At 42.8% G+C, this 17,872-nt stretch overlaps 1 protein-coding gene across 2 annotated transcripts in view; it reads left to right on the forward strand.

The window, feature by feature from the left end:
- LOC109981291 (signal-induced proliferation-associated 1-like protein 1) overlaps positions 1 to 16,307 on the forward strand; it is a 35,044-nt gene extending 18,737 nt beyond the window's left edge. Inside the window, exons 3-21 of one of the 2 annotated variants that reach the window (XM_020630005.2) lie at positions 52 to 182; positions 2,187 to 2,375; positions 2,553 to 2,727; positions 3,736 to 3,839; positions 4,103 to 4,260; positions 7,559 to 8,138; positions 8,995 to 9,269; positions 9,383 to 9,640; positions 9,744 to 9,887; positions 9,989 to 10,140; positions 10,324 to 10,406; positions 10,615 to 11,027; positions 11,913 to 12,101; positions 12,372 to 12,549; positions 12,931 to 13,132; positions 13,393 to 13,542; positions 13,713 to 13,830; positions 14,071 to 14,149; positions 14,342 to 16,307. In XM_020630005.2, the coding sequence (XP_020485661.1) occupies positions 52 to 182; positions 2,187 to 2,375; positions 2,553 to 2,727; positions 3,736 to 3,839; positions 4,103 to 4,260; positions 7,559 to 8,138; positions 8,995 to 9,269; positions 9,383 to 9,640; positions 9,744 to 9,887; positions 9,989 to 10,140; positions 10,324 to 10,406; positions 10,615 to 11,027; positions 11,913 to 12,101; positions 12,372 to 12,549; positions 12,931 to 13,132; positions 13,393 to 13,542; positions 13,713 to 13,830; positions 14,071 to 14,149; positions 14,342 to 14,485 (3,722 nt within the window). In that variant the 3' untranslated portion in view covers positions 14,486 to 16,307. The remainder of the gene's footprint in view (positions 1 to 51; positions 183 to 2,186; positions 2,376 to 2,552; positions 2,728 to 3,735; positions 3,840 to 4,102; positions 4,261 to 7,558; positions 8,139 to 8,994; positions 9,270 to 9,382; positions 9,641 to 9,743; positions 9,888 to 9,988; positions 10,141 to 10,323; positions 10,407 to 10,614; positions 11,028 to 11,912; positions 12,102 to 12,371; positions 12,550 to 12,930; positions 13,133 to 13,392; positions 13,543 to 13,712; positions 13,831 to 14,070; positions 14,150 to 14,341) is intronic. The other variant, XM_020630007.2, reaches the window with a different exon arrangement.
- Positions 16,308 to 17,872: the final 1,565 nt, after the last annotated feature.

Consider the following 17,872-nt stretch of genomic DNA (forward strand, 5'->3'; position numbering starts at 1 on the left):
AAAGCAGAAACTTTATTGTGACCCCTTCTCTGTCTCTTTGCTCCTCCTTAGAACACTGGAACTACTTTGGGATAGATGAGGCGCTGGGTCCGGTGGCTGTGAGTTTGCGCAGGGAGAAGCTGGAGGAGGAGAAGGAGCATGGCCAGCAGTATAACTACCGCCTCATCTTCAGAACCAGCGAGGTCAGCCCATAGAAACGATTTCATTCATTCACCCCAACCTCAACCCTCAGCACCACATCACGTTAATGCTTCCTACTGTGAAAGAAATCTGCCCACAGCTTTTAACATGAACATCATCATTACTGTTTTACTCATAAATTGGGGAAAGTAACAGAGCTAAGTTAATCTGGTTGACTATGAGAGAATGTGTTGAGGTTTTGTTTTATAGACAGTTAAATGGAGATATTATTGTTGCACAATCAATTTTAAATGCATTAATAGATCCATGAATCTTTAATAGGTCAAAAAATGCATAAATAAATCCACATATGTGACACAGATTTGCATTCAGATCCACAAATGTGTGCCGCGAGGGTTTGATTGCCCTGAGCTCAGGATCACAGGCTTACAGGGGCTAACTCAGGCTAACTCATGTTAGCCTGAGTAATTTCGGTCAAACCACTCCCGAAAAAGTTTTAGACTAAATAGTTTATCACTGTTTACTCTAAATGCAAGATAATGGCACAATAAGGGAGAAAAGCTGTAAAAAAAAAAAGTGAAGCTCCCATCCTGGTTCAATGTGCAAAGCATGATGGGATACTTAATGACAAGCATCACACTATATTTAGAATTTTTTTCTGAATGAAGCGTGCATTTACACCGACATTGGTGTGAAGTTAACTTATTATTGATACCTCATACAGCTGTTCTTAAAATAATAAACAAACACTCCCTTTAAGAGGCCCAGCTGAGTCGTAACTGATTACTTAAGTGTAATTTCAGCTCTTCAAGCAAAAACACTTTTCAGCCTTAAGAAAAATCTGCAATAATATACAAAGTGGTCTACATATTTACTGATCTGTGTGAGTATTTGCAAGTCTTTTTACACATTTGTGGATCTATTCAACTGTTTTTGGATCTTTTTCCTCGTTTGCACAAAGTTATGCACCAATAATATCACCAAACAGTAAGACCTGCTAGTTTGGATCTTGAATCCTTTTTATCTGCATAGAAGGTCTTTATTATTATTTTATATACTTTATAAATCACAGAGGGAAGATTCTGGTTTATCCTCTGTTATTGGGAGCCGTGCTACTCACACACAAAGTCCCAAGATAAACTTTATAGTTAATTTACTACTTTTCCTGCTACATACTATGAGGAGCAGCTCAAGGTAGATCCACTCTTGGTCCTTATTTGTTATTATGCATAAATCCCTGAGGCTATTCAGCTGTCTGCAGATATTAGCAGTGTGTGAAGAGACTTCAGAAAGTGCTCTCATCTTCCAGCCTCTAAGGCCTGTCAGTGCCCAGCAACCTCAAACCACTGTGTGGAGCGCTTTGCCTCTGTGTCTCAGTAAAAATAGACTGTCATATTTAGTTGCAATGTTGGCCCCCAGTCCTCTGTGTTTGGTTTGGGTTTTTCAATTTTGGGTTATGGGCTTTATTTCATTGACGCACATTCCCAGACAGAGGGTAACCGGCGTGGGGATGTTTGTTGTGGACTGGAGAAGGACAGGTGCATGTGATTAAACTCACGTACTTAAGACCAAAGTGCTTAAGGACCCTCGCTCCCTCTACTGTCTTCCAAACATGGGTAACACAGGCTCATTGTGAAAACAGTCCCTGCACAGCCTCAAACTTGCAGGAGAGAGAGTCTAAGCCTGTTCCAGATGCTTATGATAGTCACTCACTCCCAGAGCAAGGCACAATACAGACTTTGTGTACACAGAATACTAAGACAAGCCCTCCCACTTCTTCTTCCTCAGTTCAACTTTTTATGTATTCAAAGCATAGACTGTAAGCCTTGAGTGAGACTTTTCTTTTTGTTTTTCTTTTAGCTTTTTTAAGGGTAAAGTAAGACGATGGTGTGACTTTAAATACCACAGCGGCTTGTGTCTGGACAGGCAGGATTTTGCAATCAGTGTGTTCGATCTCACAAGAAAATGTTAGAAGCACAGCAAGGATTCCTGAGACACATTCTTTGCCTTCTCACACTCCTCTCTGTAATCTTCTTTACAATCAGCTGACAACTCTGCGGGGCTCTATCCTCGAGGACGCAGTGCCTTCCACCTCTAAGCATGGCACCACCCGAGGGCTGCCCATTAAGGAGGTGTTGGAGTACCTCCTCCCTGAGCTGGATCTGTCCTGCCTCAGACTGGCACTCAACACACCAAAAGTCACAGAGCAGCTCATGAAACTGGATGAACAGGGGGTAGGAAAAAGAAAAAGCTTTTTTTTTTACAGAATCAGCACTTTTTTGCAGATATGTTCAATTCTTTACCTGCATATTTACAGTCAGAACTTTTGTCTTGAGAGTAATATTGATGTTATTTGTCCTGACATGAACTGTTGAAGATATTTTGTGTTTTTCCTCTACCCTGTTCCCCAGCTGAGTTTTCAGGTGAAGGTGGGAGTGATGTACTGCCGAGCAGGTCAGAGCACAGAGGAGGAGATGTATAACAATGAGATGGCTGGTCCCGCCCTGGAAGAGTTCCTCCAACTGTTGGGAGAGAAGATTCGCCTCAAGGGCTTCACCAAGTACAGAGCCCAGCTGGACACCAAAAGTAACCACTCCTAAAACACACTCCTAAAACACACTCCTAAAACACACAACAACATGATAAAAACATTTATTTATACCGCACCAAAAAAGTTACAAAGTGCTTCACAAAGGCAGCAAAAATGAAAAGGCTGGGGGAAATTGCAAGATTACGAGGTTGCACAGAATGAGTTCTTTTAAATGTCATATTCCAAGCTGTTGAAGCACCTATCAATTAGACATTTATTTTAGATGGCTTTATTCCTGTTGGTCACCTCTTAACCGGAAGGTCAGGGTTTAATCGGCAAGACACTTAACCAGCTGCTTAGTCAGCATATGAATGTGTATGAATGAGATTAGTTACTTCTGATAGTCACTTTACATAGCAACATCTGCCGTCAGTGTGTGAATGGGTAGGTGTGACCTGCGGTGTAAAGCCCTTTTGAGTAGCAAGAAGACTAGAAAAGTGCTATACAAGCTATAGCAATTAAATAATGGTAAGCATTTCTCTATGTTCTTTCCTACATTTGTCCTGCTTTTGATCAATATTCATTATAACCGGACCTCATTTTCTCCAATACTTGTCCTTGTTACACTTCTGCTGTACTTAGTTTTTTCTTTCTTTTTCCCCCCTCTGGTTTTTTCTCTTTAGGGTTTCAACTACAGTAGTCATTTAGTAATAATAGACTGTGTGCAAAACATTATTTTTTTTAAATTGGCTTTGCTAAAATACTGAATACTTTTTTGCTGGTGTCGGGTTTATGCTCTTTTTGTCCAAAAGGGAATTAAATTGTCACAAGAAATGAAAGGACTCAACTCAAACGAACTGACAACCTATTGGTTGACAATCTGACAGTTTACAGTCAATAAATTCTATCTGACGATGATCCTCAACTGTCGAGTTGTTTGGGCAACAATGAAACTGCATCCTCACTTGAATAGAAAACCTTGAGCCCACAGAATACACGTGACAAAGATTGATGGCAAGTTATTGTACAATGAGTGTCAACATTGTTTTGCTTTTCTCCTGCAGCGGATTCCACAGGTACTCACTCGCTGTACACAACGTACAAGGACTATGAGATCATGTTCCATGTGTCGACTCTGCTGCCTTACACACCCAACAATAAACAACAGGTAAGGAATGAGAGCACAGCCTTTGTTGTACACCATTAGTAGAAAAGCCCTTTGTTTGGAAAAGAAAACCTTGGAGGAAGGGTGTATCATGAGGAGGATTGCATGATTTAAGTTGTATCCGATTTGAATCCTATCCAGATTTCATTTTACAGAAACTTGTTTCCTCTTGCATTTATTGTCATTACATGAAAATCATTTTATGAAAGCTTAAGATTCAAGCTCAATACTCCTTTTATAATGACTGTCTTGTTTCCAACAATTAGCTGCTGAGGAAGCGCCACATTGGAAACGACATAGTGACCATCGTGTTCCAAGAGCCGGGCGCTCACCCCTTCACTCCCAAGACCATACGCTCTCACTTTCAGCACGTCTTCATCATCGTACGGGTGCACGATCCCTGCTCTGACAACACATGCTACAGGTGAGTCTTTGAGCAGCAGAATCAAAGAAAAGCCCAACAATAAGTACAGCCCACTAAACTGAAATGTGTACAGGTGGAATCATGGTCCTGTTTGTTATTACACATGTATACTTGTTCTGTGGTTTGTGTTTGTTATCAAAAAGGAAGCAAAGAAAAAACTCAGTGTGTCTAAATGTGTGCTGAACAAAACCTCTTCCTGGATAAATACAGGTTTGAAAAAATCTGACAGCCCACAAAAAGCCTCGGAGAGGTTTCTAGTTTACCGCCCGAGAGGATTTCTGAATATGGAACTGTGAGTGACTCTGAGGTTAAGGTTAGCCCACCAGCTATGGCTATATACGACTATATATTAAGAGTTAGGAGACTAATTACATTTTTAAGTGGGCCAGACTAACCAAACCCTGTAGCAACTTAAAATAAAAATCAGATTTTCAATTCACGTTTCAGGACTCTTTTTATAGGACCCTTAAAAGCTCCACGTCTTTAGTGCTACTAGCGGTACGGATTTAATGCAGGTAGCTTTAGTAGCATTAAGACAAAAGCATTGACTGGAAGGCATGGGTCAAACATGAAAGCCTCTTGTGTGACTGCCCTGTCTTTCTAGACTTTGTATGTTTGTGTTTGTGTATCTGCATAAGTGTGAATTTGTTTGATTATAGTCAAATAGACTAGCTTAGCACTGAAGTAGCTGTCATAATGATGGCCGACCTCCTCCTCGTCTCCTCCTCTGGCTTATTCTTGGCCTCGTGACGATCAGACTGCATTTCTGTGTTGTTCACACTTCTGCATGGCTGCCCCACCACACACATCCACACTTTGTGCGCTCTGCATACACAGATACTATAAACGCATAGTTGCTCCCTCTCACCCTCATACTCCCGTGTCTCCATTTTACCTCTTTCTCATGCTCACTTGCACACAGTTACACACATGCACACACTCTTTTCTCGTGCACACCAACTCACTCAAAGGCTCACTCTTTCACACACTGCTATAATACAAGCCTCCCCCCCACCCGTCTCCCCTCTCCTCCCCCCTCCCTGCCACTTTGCCTTTGGGCAGCGTGAGCCGGAATGGTCTGAAGGAGTTAGCGGCATGCACATGAAGTGCTCTCTTCACCCGGACGTGCATGTGAGCGCGGAGGATTGTTGAGAGCAGAGTCCCCTCAGAGCTCACAGAGTCCCTCTCAGGAGCGGACGGGTCAGGCCACGCTTCTGTCTCCGATATCACACCCGTCTCAACTTTGGGCTAATTTATTTTGACCCCTTTTTTTTTTTTTGTTGCACGTTTTTTCGACCAGCTCTTGCACCCCCATCGACTGGTGGACACATTCCTTTAGATTTCTCAAGTAGCTGAAAGGGGGCATCTTTTTGTTTACTCTCTTGGAAAAGATGGAGGTAAACTTGCTGGTTCTCCTGGTTTGCTTGATGGATGAAATGGAGAGGCGAGGGACACCGAATGCTTAAGGACAATCCAGCAACCCCACCCAGAGAAACAGACACACTATCAACGTCTTGCTTCTTCTCGTATTCAAGCCACCACATGTCAAGACTGAACTCCTGACTGTTTGTCACAAATCTCTCCATGGATGCTTTTCACTGGTCGCTTGGAAAAACTTCAAGAGGAAAGGATACAAGGATTTGCAACACCATCCTGAGTGTTTAGTTTAGTCTCGGATTGTAGCTACAGAGCAGACTCGAGTCATCATTCATCTAGGAAACTGTTAATTGCTGTTAATTGAATTAAAGATTCAGCATATTGTGCAGCACAACTCTGAAGAGGATGGTTACTTTTTGGTGAAACTAGGAGGTAAGTAATGGGTGTTTGTTATTGTGTTTGGAGGCTGTGGTGAGTTTAAATTCAGGGATTTGACTTTGCAACTCAGTCAGCGGATCACTTATTACGTATTTGCAAACACACTCGACATAAGCACTTGCACAGATTCTTACATGCAAACACATTGGCTTAAAACTTACATTTCCTCAGAGAGATTACTATTTGTTTGATATTTGTCACCCTGTCATATAACTGTGTTTTTTTATCTTGTGTAAACCCATGTCAATACTGGACTGTCTGTACTTCCCTAATCTCTATTAATAAAAAGTGTGTAAGGATTTGTTGAGTCATCAAGATATTAATAGCCTGATTTTGCCTGCTTCTGAGATTTGGATAATGCTCAGGTCATATTGAGCCAGACCAGAGCATTAGAGGAGTGAGTGGCCTGGGGCCAGTGGGTGCTAATCTGCTGCTTTCAACCCCTGCCTCAAAGTCACACGGGGCCAGCAAGGCAGATTGCATAACTAAACCTTTGTTTCGGAAACGCTGGCAGTTTGTGTTGCTGTTGTGTTGCTAGCTCTAGCTGCAGCGCTGCTTCCACATAGCATGATGTAGCAGAGAGTGGCAGCGTGTCCGCACTGGGAGCTGGCCTGTCAGCTGTGATTGGATGTATAGTATTTATACGCCAGTGTTTAATCAGGCATGGTTTGCAACATTTCTGCTACAGGCGATGGTGGTGTTATCTGTTAAATGGACTGGATGGAGACTTGTCGAAACTATCACTTCAGCTTATACAAGACATGTCTCAGTTATCACAAACTTGTCAGCTTTAATGTATATGCTACTGACTGTGTGTATATCAACTTATAGCCTTTATATAATCTTCATACTGAGGATATAGACATGCTACCAACTGATTCTGCAATCCAAGTGCATCTTCTGAAATGGCCAATTAATCCAGTTTAAATGCACACTTCTGTCCCTTCTCCTATAAACAAAAGGTACGAGGCAGCATTACCCTCTCACCTCTCACATGCACCTGTTCACTAATTTATAGAAATCCAACTCAAGGATGGCCTTTGTGTGCAGAGGGAATAAGAGCAGCAGAGGGTAACAAGAGGAGAGCCTCGCCTGCAGGAATTCTAACGCCCTCTTTTATACTCACAAGTGAAACAGACAACAGTACCTGTCTCTACTATTCTTTTTTATAAACTCATGTGCTGATTGACATTAGAATGAACCTTTTTTATCCCAGGCCAAAATGTTGTTGTTTTTTTTGTTTATGTTCTATCAGGCTGCATTGACGCACAACATTTTGTTTGTAGTTTTAAGCAGGTTTGCGATGCCTTTTAATTTTATGTATTAAGCACATTCCAGACAGTAGCAATCTGATTGCCACAGAGTCAAGTACAAGCTGAACAATACTTCTTCATTGTTTTTCTGCAAAGGTCTAAAATAAAAGTGTTCACCGCTATGGACTGTAATGTTTGTTCTCTATTAACCTCATTTGTTCCTCCTGCAGTGTGGCTGTAACACGTTCCCAGGACGTCCCCTCCTTCGGCCCGCCAATCCCCAAGGGTGTGACCTTCCCGAAGTCCACTGTCTTCAGGGACTTCTTGCTGGGCAAAGTCATCAACGCCGAGAACGCAGCACACAAGTCAGAGAAGTTCGGTGCCATGGCGACACGTACACGGCAGGAGTATCTGAGGGACTTGGCAGAACGTCATGTGACCAGCACTCCTGTAGAACCCACTGGAAAGTTCCCCTTTATCTCTCTGGCTCACAAGCGACGGGAGAAGGTGCGTCCGTACAGTGGGGCGGAGCTCCGGAGCCTCGGGGCGGTGACCTGGCAGGTCCACGCTGAAGATCAGGTGGCCGGTGCTGAACGCGAATGCCTGTTGGCCATTTCAAACGATTTCATCATCCTGTTAGATCAGGAGGCCAAAGCGGTCGTTTTCAACTGTGCCACACGAGACGTGATTGGATGGTCGACAGGGAGCCCCGCCTCCATGAAGATCTACTACGAGCGTGGTGAGAGTGTGTCACTGCGCTCCATCAATAACAACACGGAAGACTTTGGAGAGGTGGTCAAAAGACTGGAGGTCAGTGGGGCCTCTGACTACCTTAATGCATATTTATTTTCTCATTATTTACATTCTAGATTAACATCTGGCAATCAAATACTAATACAGAAAACAATGAAAACATATTTCTAAATCAAACAACCAGTAACATTTTAACAGTTTAAAATATCAGGGCCAGTGAAGAATATCTGAAAAAGAAGTGCTTTCAAAAGTTTCTCCTATTTCAGTGACTTCCAGCTCCATGAATGTGAACATCTGTCCACTTCCTTGACAGAAGTTACTTAGAAATTAGAACTAAGTGATGTTGCTGTAATTAAAGACAACATAAGGGCCCAGCAACTGATTATACAGTCACCGAAAAGCCACAGCTGTTCTCTTCACTCTATGATTCTAAATCATGCTTGGCGTACATAGTCATTTGATGATTTGATATCATTACTGGTGTTTGCAGTGCGGTGAAGGTGAGGCTGGGCTTTTTAGTGGAGCCTGTGACATATTGTTCTGTAGAAAACATAACCAACTTTGTCCACTGCTTGCTTCCTCTTCTGTTCAAATGTGTTTTTTTCTTCTGTTCAAATGTGGTTCTATTGTGGTTTTCATAATGAAGCATCAAAAATGTAGCTACCTGGAACTCTGCTCCCAGGCTGTGCTAACTACTGTTTACTGTTGACTTCTCAAAGGGAGAGGAAGAGCTAGAGAGATTGCCTAATGGCTGCCAATTATCATGGGAGTGTGCAGAATAATTCAAATTAAATTGCTTAGCATTTTATACTTTGTGATTGAAATAAGTGTGTCAGCCTCTATAGAAAGCAGTTTACCAGACAACTGAAGTTTTATATTCAGTGCGTTTCTTTTTCTTCTTTTTGTTCTTCAGCTTTTGACCAAGGGAAGTCAGACCACAGAGATGACGCTGCGCCGTAATGCCCTGGGCCAGCTGGGCTTCCATGTCAACTTTGAGGGCATTGTTGCAGAGGTGGAGCCGTACGGTTACGCTTGGCAGGCCGGGCTCAGGCAGGGCAGCCGATTGGTTGAGATTTGCAAGGTGTCGGTGGCCTCGCTGTCTCACGAGCAGATGATCGACCTGCTCAGAACCTCTGTTACTGTGAAAGTTGTGATCATTCCACCGCATGAAGACTCCACACCTCGCAGGTAGAGTGATGATGAATAGATGCGATGGTGTGTTTGTTTAATGCAGTCTTCTGTAGCGTTTAAAAGAAAATGTTGTAATGCATTCTGTCTGTTACCCTGTTGTGTCTCAACAGAGGCTGCTCAGAAATCTACCACATGCCACTGGTGGATTACAAGAACCACAAAGAAGGTATGCCCTACGAGTTAAAGTTCCCCTTCCGCCCTGCCAACAACAACACGAAGTGGCCGCGCACCTCATCCAGCCCTCACACCCGCGCTGCTGGCACAGGTGGGACACTTATTAAAGCCCCGCCTTCAGACTTCAGCGACCGCAACTCTGCTGCTATGCCCCGTAGTGTGTCCAGTGACGGGCGACCCCTCAACCCCAAAAGGTTAATATCCTGCTGTTATTACCTTGTGGACACCCTGCACTAACAGCTGTTTTGGCTGCTGTGTACACTTTGTCTTTAATGATGTACTTTTGCATCGATACAGATATTCCCCAGGGAATGACAACTATGCTCTGGCCTGCTCCATTGTGATGGGACGCACAATGCACAACACAAATTCCCCTGCCGCCCTCTCCTACACAGACACCATGAGCTCCAACCACTGGAGGCAGAAGTCCATGCCTGATGGGTAAGTTTTTTTTTTCTGCACCTCATTATGGGTGAACATGCGCTTAATTGACCTGCTGCGCCACCTGACAACAAAGATGAATTTCCTCATCTACCCTCCAGGTTCAATAACAACAACTGCCAGTCCCCTGTGTCCTCTGTGAGGCAGGGGGCAGGCGAGGGGGCCAATGGGATTAAAGCATGCTCTGGTGTTGGATGGTCCCGGACTGGAGAGGGGGAAGCGGCAGGCAGATCCGGGGACAAAACAAATGAAGGTAATAGGAACTCATATCTTTTATTATTGATTAATTAATTAATTATTGATCGAATTCAGTAGAGGATAGGTAGTACATCTTACCTGCTCAGCACTTTTATTTAACCTGTGGGCTATGACTATTGCTTTGCTATCACATGTCTGCAAACCTCATTACCCATAAGTCTTTGCTTTTTTTTTACAGAAGGTGGCGTTTCGAAGGCAGTGATCCCTCGTCTACAGCTGTCTGAGCAGACCGGCCACATATCTCCAAACAAAGGCACTAAGGTTAGCCCAAGTCATCAAGCAAAACACTGCATGTGATGTCCTTCCTCTTATGTCATGTCAGGTAATGATCTCAGCTTTTAATTAAGAGCTATAGGATATCTTTAAGTAATGATAGCAAGATGATGTTCGAATCAAGGGATCTCTCAGTCTTTAAACAGAAATAAAAACTAATTTTAAAATAATGATTACATTTCTCCTTTCTCAATAGTCGGATGGTCCATATTCATCCAGCCAGTCAAGCAGCAACACACTCTCTAGCAACGCCTCCAGCTCCGCCCACAGTGATGAAAAATGGTACGAAGTTGGCTCACGTTCAGGTGTGCGCAGCGATCTCGATCTCAACGGCTATCTTCAGGGCACCTCCACCGACAGCGGCATTGATGCCACCTCCTTCACTGCCACACAAAGCAGCACAGCTTCCTCCACCGGTGCCTTCAGGGCCAAAGACAAAGTTCCCTGGCAGGACGACCCCGCAGGCGGTCAGAGGGCCATAGACACTCCACCTCCAATACCAGATAGTCTGGTCGCCATCGGCGGCAGTGAGATCCCAGCAAAGAGTCCGACTGCTCTTGTTCCTGATAGTGGATCCTACAGCCTGAGCGACGCCGCCTCCCACTGCAGGTGTGCTGATGTTCTTTTCAGTCAGCTGGAGGCAGCTCAGGAATGTTTGCTCTTGCATCAATGTTTCATTAAACAGACAGTGATTCATTGTAGACCAGATATATACTTGGCTGGCTCCAAAAGTCTGTGGTTTGACATCAACAAAGGGAAAGAGGAAGGATAAAAAAAACAAAAAAAAACTCATGAGTGTGAGTGTGTGGTTTTGCATTTGTATGGATCCCGTCATGGGTGCCCGTGAAAGCGAGGCATAGCTTGAAGTTTCGAGTAATGCAGACTGTGAGCTCAGCACTGTTTCCCCCCTCTTCTAAATCCCACTTCTTTTGAATCCACTGAAGCTTTCCTCCCTCTCCTCTGCGCTCAGCCAAAAATAACTCCGCTCCACCAGACCTGTATATAGGCAACTTTGTTTTAAAGTATGTGCACACATGGTGAGGTCGAACACAGACACAAAACTTTCTGAATTTTAAGCTCTTATGTTAAGTTTGGAAGAAGTCGAATTTGAATACAATGGCAAACAAGTGAAAGGACACAGTGTCCTATGTTGTATGTATATCAATTGATCCCATCTGCAGGGACAGTAAGAGAAGTCATGATAGAACAGGTTAACTGATGGTTTTTAGAGAGTGACTCAGTTTGAACTAGAAGAAAGGCAACCATTTGGTGGAATTCATTTCATCAAATTCAATATAGTAATGCTTCATCAAACATGTTAATTATTCAGCGATTGATATCAAATGAAACCATAAATCCACCAACAAATACAGATTATTTTTCTGCTGCTTTTGCGGCCCTTGAATCTGTTCTTAGTACGTGTACATTTTATCAAGAATATAAAAGTCACAAACATCTCTCTCACCTCGTTCCCCTTTTCTGCATCACACTCAGCTCCGGACAATCAGGGAGTCCGATGTCCCCACAAGACGATGCAGCAGGAAGGGCCACCTCGCCCACATCCCAGGACTCTCCTGGGACCAAGAGTTTCTACCCTCGACAAGGAGCCACTTCTAAGTACCTGATTGGCTGGAGGAAGCCTGGGGGAACCGTCAACTCTGTGGACTTTGGCAGCACTCGCAAGTAAGATCCGGATAGTTCTTCCTTCACACCAGTGGATGTTTAAATCTCTGTCTCCTGCAGTGCATATTATGAAAATGATTGTTCAGTTTAGAAGTATTTGTATGTTTAGATGACTGAGTGAGGACAGCTCACCTAGTAGTCCTGCTTTTTTAACAGTCCAACACTGCCACCATGTGGTTTAAACATATTATTTATTTCCAGCAGCATAGTGTCATTGTTTGGTCTAAAGGGTGGAGGGTAGATTTGAACATATAACCTTATAACTTATAGCCCTTATATCTCCAGACGGCACCAGAGTGATGGTTTACTGGGTGGTCAGCCACAGCTCAGGGCCAACCTCCGAGGCGCCCAGTCCCCCCAGCGGCACACTGCCAAGTCGAGCTTGGAGGAAGACTTGAAAAAGCTCATCACACTTGACAGCCCTCCACCTACTACGATTGAAGAGAAGGTACTGAGAAATGCTGTGTCATTATTGGCTGCCTGCATTGATACAAACACATGCACGCAGTAACCCACAATGAAAACAAACTGCGGGGTACTTCCAGGGGTTTTGTAGATTGATAAAGTTCCCCAATAAATGCTTGTATCTAAAACTAATAGCTGAACAGTTAAAAGAGTAAGTCAGACAAAGGGATACACTTTTAAAATAGTTACTCTAAAGTAATATTTAATCATCTGATGGTTAAGTAAGTAACAGATCAGTGGTGGAAACACACTTCTGCTCTTCCAAGTTGTTAAATAAATCTAAACTATAATAAATTCAACTATAATAAATACATCATCTGCTTGTCTCACCTGAATTATGTCTTGTTTTGATCCCTATCTGTAGCCATTGTTTCCTGGACCTCTGCCCACACGGCGCTCCCTGCAAAGGACCCTCTCAGATGAGAGTATTTACAGCGGGCAGAGGGAGACGTCCTCCAGCGGACAGCGAGACACGCCCACTGACCTTCTGTTCAGCTGCTCCACCATGCCACGCTCACCTACTGCACGCCATGGAGCAAGCCGCCGAGCATCACACAAATCCCTGGGTGAGTGTAAGGTTTTCATTGGTTATGATGCATGTTGTCCTGTTGACTCGTTTTTGTAATTGTAATGAAGCAGAATTATGTGATACACAGTAAGTCTTAAGATAATCTAAAAAAACAGCAGTAACATCATCACCTAAGACATTGAATATAAATTTAAAGGAAGCATGATCGGTGTAGCTGTAGTCATCTGTTTTTCTGTCAGGGGAAAAGGGATACAAAAGCTCTCCAGTGTGATTTATTCTGCTGTTTCTCTGTCCCAGGAGACTTGTCGGCCCCAGAGAGCTCCGAGCTGGAGCAGGAGAGGAAGAGGCAGCAACTTCAGGACTCTGCCCTCATGCCCCTGCCTGACTCAGGGGCAGATGCCCCTCTTGACTGGGCCCACCTGGTAGATGCTGCTAAGGCGTTTGAGGGTAGGCACACGCTGTTTTCAATTCCTCCTCCAAATCAGGGGAGCAGAAGGTTGATTACTTGTCAGTGGAAGGTGTGGAAAAACTCACCAGAAGATGGCACTGTTGGTCTGATTATGTTCTCTCTCTAGGTTTAATAATGTCTTTTTAAATGTTTTGTTTTTTAAATTCAGAGCAGAGGCTGGTTTTCCTGGCCGCCCAGGAGGAGAGCTCCATGGCTGAGAGTGTTGCAGCTGCCAGCCCCCAGCAGGCTGAGCCTCAGGCAGCCCCGCTGAGACTGCCGTCCCCAGGGTAAGAGGCCTCGATCAGGTCATGGCCTGTGGACAGTGTTTGCTTTAATCCACTGTTGTCCTGTCCTGCACTATGGAATACTGCAGCTGATATCACTAATTAAACCTCCACTGTGGTCGACCGCATGCTTACCAGTCAAATCAGCATCTGTAGAGTTTGGCTGTAATAAAAAACCTCTACAGCTTCTTTCTGAAGAATCAATTATGTTCCAGCTAATGTCCTACATGTCCTTTTTCTCAGAGAGATTCCAGCCTGCTTGATGGGGAAGGTGAACCAGCTCGAGTCGATGGTGATGACACTACAGGAGGACTTGAAGAAGGTGAGTTATGCTTCAATAAGAGTGAGCATCGGAAGAGGAAAAATTGAATCACACGCAACGTAAATGCCACTTAGACAGATTTAGATCTACAATACGTAATATAACAGATTTATTCTCCAATTTCTTTTCCAATTTCTTTTTAATGTCAAGATCAAGCATCACATTGCTCACTCATGTCTTTGTCACTACCAGGAGAAGGATGCAAAGGCGTCGCTGCAGGTTCAGATCCAGAGCTTACGAGAGGACAACCAGCGCCTCCTGGAGGAGTCCTACAGCGCCTCGGCCAAGCTCAAGAAGTTCACAGAGTGGGTCTTTAACACCATTGACATGAACTGACATACGCGGCTGCAGACTGCTCTGCATTGGGAGTTTGACCACTACTCACACTGAACTGGAACTCTGTCAACAGAATCACTAAGGAAAACTCACACAACATTAACTGTCCTATGGAGCTACAAACCAGTGCCAACATGGACTTACAGCATCGTCCTCCTTCAGCCTCGTCGACCTGTGGTTTGATCACCATGAAACAAAACACAACAAGGGTAATAAAAGACAAAGAGTAGGGTGCGACTGTGTTTAAATCAGCATGCACTCCCTTCCTTACATTTCACAAAATAAAAAGTGTCTAATTCAGCGGGTTGTTGGGATCCCTGCATGTCAGAGAGAGCAAGATGTTGAAACCAACGTAAAGGGATTCAAAGTTATTGTTCCCATTTATCTCCCCGGCTAACCTTATTACAAGAGAACAGATTTACAATTAAAAGCCTCCAACACAAATTGAATTGTGTTCGTCCCATGCGAGAGATGGTGAAAACAGTCCTGTGATGCCTGTTAAAGAGGTAGACAGTTTTTTAAGAACTGAGTGACACTGTGTTGTTTATTAACTTTTCTTTAAACATTCATCAATAATCCCAATGCAGAGGAAAAAAAATATTCCTTCTTTTTCTAATCAAATGAAAATAAGCTACCTGAGATGATGTCATCCTCCATAGGACACTGTGCTTTTTTTCTCATAGCAGATTGTGTTGGTACACGCAGACAGATGGACCCTTTGTGTAGCACATAACTTAAAATAAAACACTGTGTTGTCTGTCTGAAGAACCTATGTAATAAGATTGTACACGTGATTTCAAAGTATAATTTCTTATGGGTTAAAAGCAAGTGAGTCTTAAAAAAAGGACTTCTGGTTACAAGCTGATGAAAAGATTATATATTGTGAAAAAAAAATAGAACAATATTGGTGCCATACGGATGGAGCCTGAGCATTCACTGCATTATTGTAAATATCTGATGTTAGCATTTATTTTCTCACTTTTGCCCCTTGGTATATTATAAAGAGTATTTATGATGAAGGTAATGGTGGAGAGAAAAAAAAGACTGCAGATGCATTGAGAAATATACTTATAAAGATCAACCCCCTTGTGTGAGAGAATATGTTTATCCTTTAAATGCAAACAAAGCTTTCAACAGCAGAAAGCTAGCTCTTGTTCCAGAATAATAATTAACAGTCTGTTTCCAGTGTAGGATTGACTGACAGCCCAACCTAGTTTTGACAACATGTAAAATGTTACATGGAACTGACCCCCCCCCTCCTCCCCCCTCTTCTCCACCCATGGCATGCTGTGAGGCCTTATCTGATCCTAAACTCTCTCCATAGATTATATCGGTACTGTTTGTTATATGAAAGTAAGGTAGTGTGTGAAACCGGAAATTCCAGCCACAGAGTTTTTCTGTAAATCTGCTCATAAAGCCCAACTGGAAATTTGCTGTGTATATTTCAAGATGAAAACCTTATTTAAGCCTCATTACCGTTTCCTTTTGTACTTGGAGCCTGTGCGACTGTATATACGGAGAATTTGATATTCATCAGAATTTGCACCTTCATTCTTATTTTTTAAGATAACTTCTGATGTATTTCTGCTAACGGGCTCGGATCTAGTGGAGAGGATCAATATGAGAGAGAAACATGGGGAAAAGACAGGACAGAAACCACAAGCTAGAGTCAGACCAATGAGACCCTGGCATCTAGCACAGCAGATCACCCCCTGCACCTTCATTCTTAACATGTGTGACAGCATGTGAATCTGTTTCCATTGAGCTGTGATGTGTACAAAAAAAAAGTTTATATCTATTAAAGATATTTTGTTGAAATACACCTCGACTCACTGAGTGTTTTTTGAACATGGCAGATATAATATTCCAACCAGTAACATCAGCATTTCAGAGTAAATGGACACCAGTGGCCTGGCAGGAGGTGTCTGCCCCTGCTGTTGTGTTGTGATTAACATTGAGCTGCTGTTTTTCCACTTAGGCATGATTACATGAAGAAGTCAACCTGACACAAACAGAGCCAGGATCAGACAGAGTGATGGATGAAGATAACCTGAGAGATGCCAGGGTGAAGACAGGGATGATTAAGGAGCCAAATACCAGAGTACATCTTGCAGACTTAAAGCTACACTACAAAACTATTTTGTTTATTTCAGTGTTTTCATATAATTTTCTGTTTTATTTTGTTCTTCTCGCGTGTTGCTCGTTTCCCTTGTGTGTATTTGATTGTATTACTTCCATGTTTAACCTTTAGTGTTTCCTGTTTTATTTTGTAGTTCTTGTCGCCAGTGTTTCTTGTCTATTTCTTCCCGTCTGTCTGTTTTCCCTCTGTCATGATTGCCCCAATCAGTTCATCACCTTTGTCTTGTCTGTCAAACCAGTGTTTCATTACTTTCTGCTAGTCTGTGTTCCCTCCTTTCTGCAAACCTTACCGCGTTCATGTATTCATTTACTCCTTGTGGCCTCTCCCTGTGGATTTTGTTTGTGATTTTTTTTGTTGGATTTTTTTCAGGAAAAAAAGCCGTATTTTGTCTATTTTGCCAACACTGCCCTTTTATCTTTTTGTTATAAAATAAATAATTTCCAGTTTTGCACTTTTGTCCTGTTCGTTAAACTTTGTGACTATCAGTGGAGAAATGCATAATGATTTCTTCATGCCATTATTCTTCAAAACAATAAAACTAGGCTACTTCGAGCTTAAGACTTAAGTGTTCCTGTTTATGTTTGTAGTCAGGAAAGTATTAACCAATTCACACATCAGCTGGCTTTTCAGGTGTATGCAGGGATAACCATAGGGGATAACGGAGCAGTTGGAGCCCAATGCATTCAGCAATGACCCTCCTCCCATCAACTGTAACCTGATTACGATTTATTACACTCTAGTAAATAACTAATGCAAGTGCAACAATCTTTTCTTAATCATAACTTTCGATTTTAAATCTGCTTGATGCGGTGCGTTTCTCGACAGCCAATTAGTGCTTCCATTTTCTGCATGAATTTGTCGTTATAACCAAAAAGTATTGATATGCTGAACAAACAGTCACTTGCATTTTTACTTTTAATTTTATTTCTATAGTCATTTTATTCATATATGCATGATGAACTCATGACTCCTTAATGGAAAATGTGTTACTTTTTCAGACTTTTGCTGCTGACATGAGTAAGCCAGAGTGAAGCTGCGAGGTAACTTTTTATTTACACTTTAGCTGAGCCTCACCAGAAACAGACGAACTGAAGGCGCTCCTCTAAGGAGGAGGCCATCTCTCACTAGTTTCATGGCAATCAATCAAACGGGTTATTGAGCTTTTTCAGCTATTGTCTGACCAACAATGCTATAGGTACAAAGACAGGCTGCATGGCTCAAAATAGGAAAATTCTTCTTGTAAAACA

This window comes from Labrus bergylta, chromosome 18 (assembly GCF_963930695.1).
Source record: "Labrus bergylta chromosome 18, fLabBer1.1, whole genome shotgun sequence".
Taxonomy (NCBI): domain Eukaryota; kingdom Metazoa; phylum Chordata; class Actinopteri; order Labriformes; family Labridae; genus Labrus; species Labrus bergylta.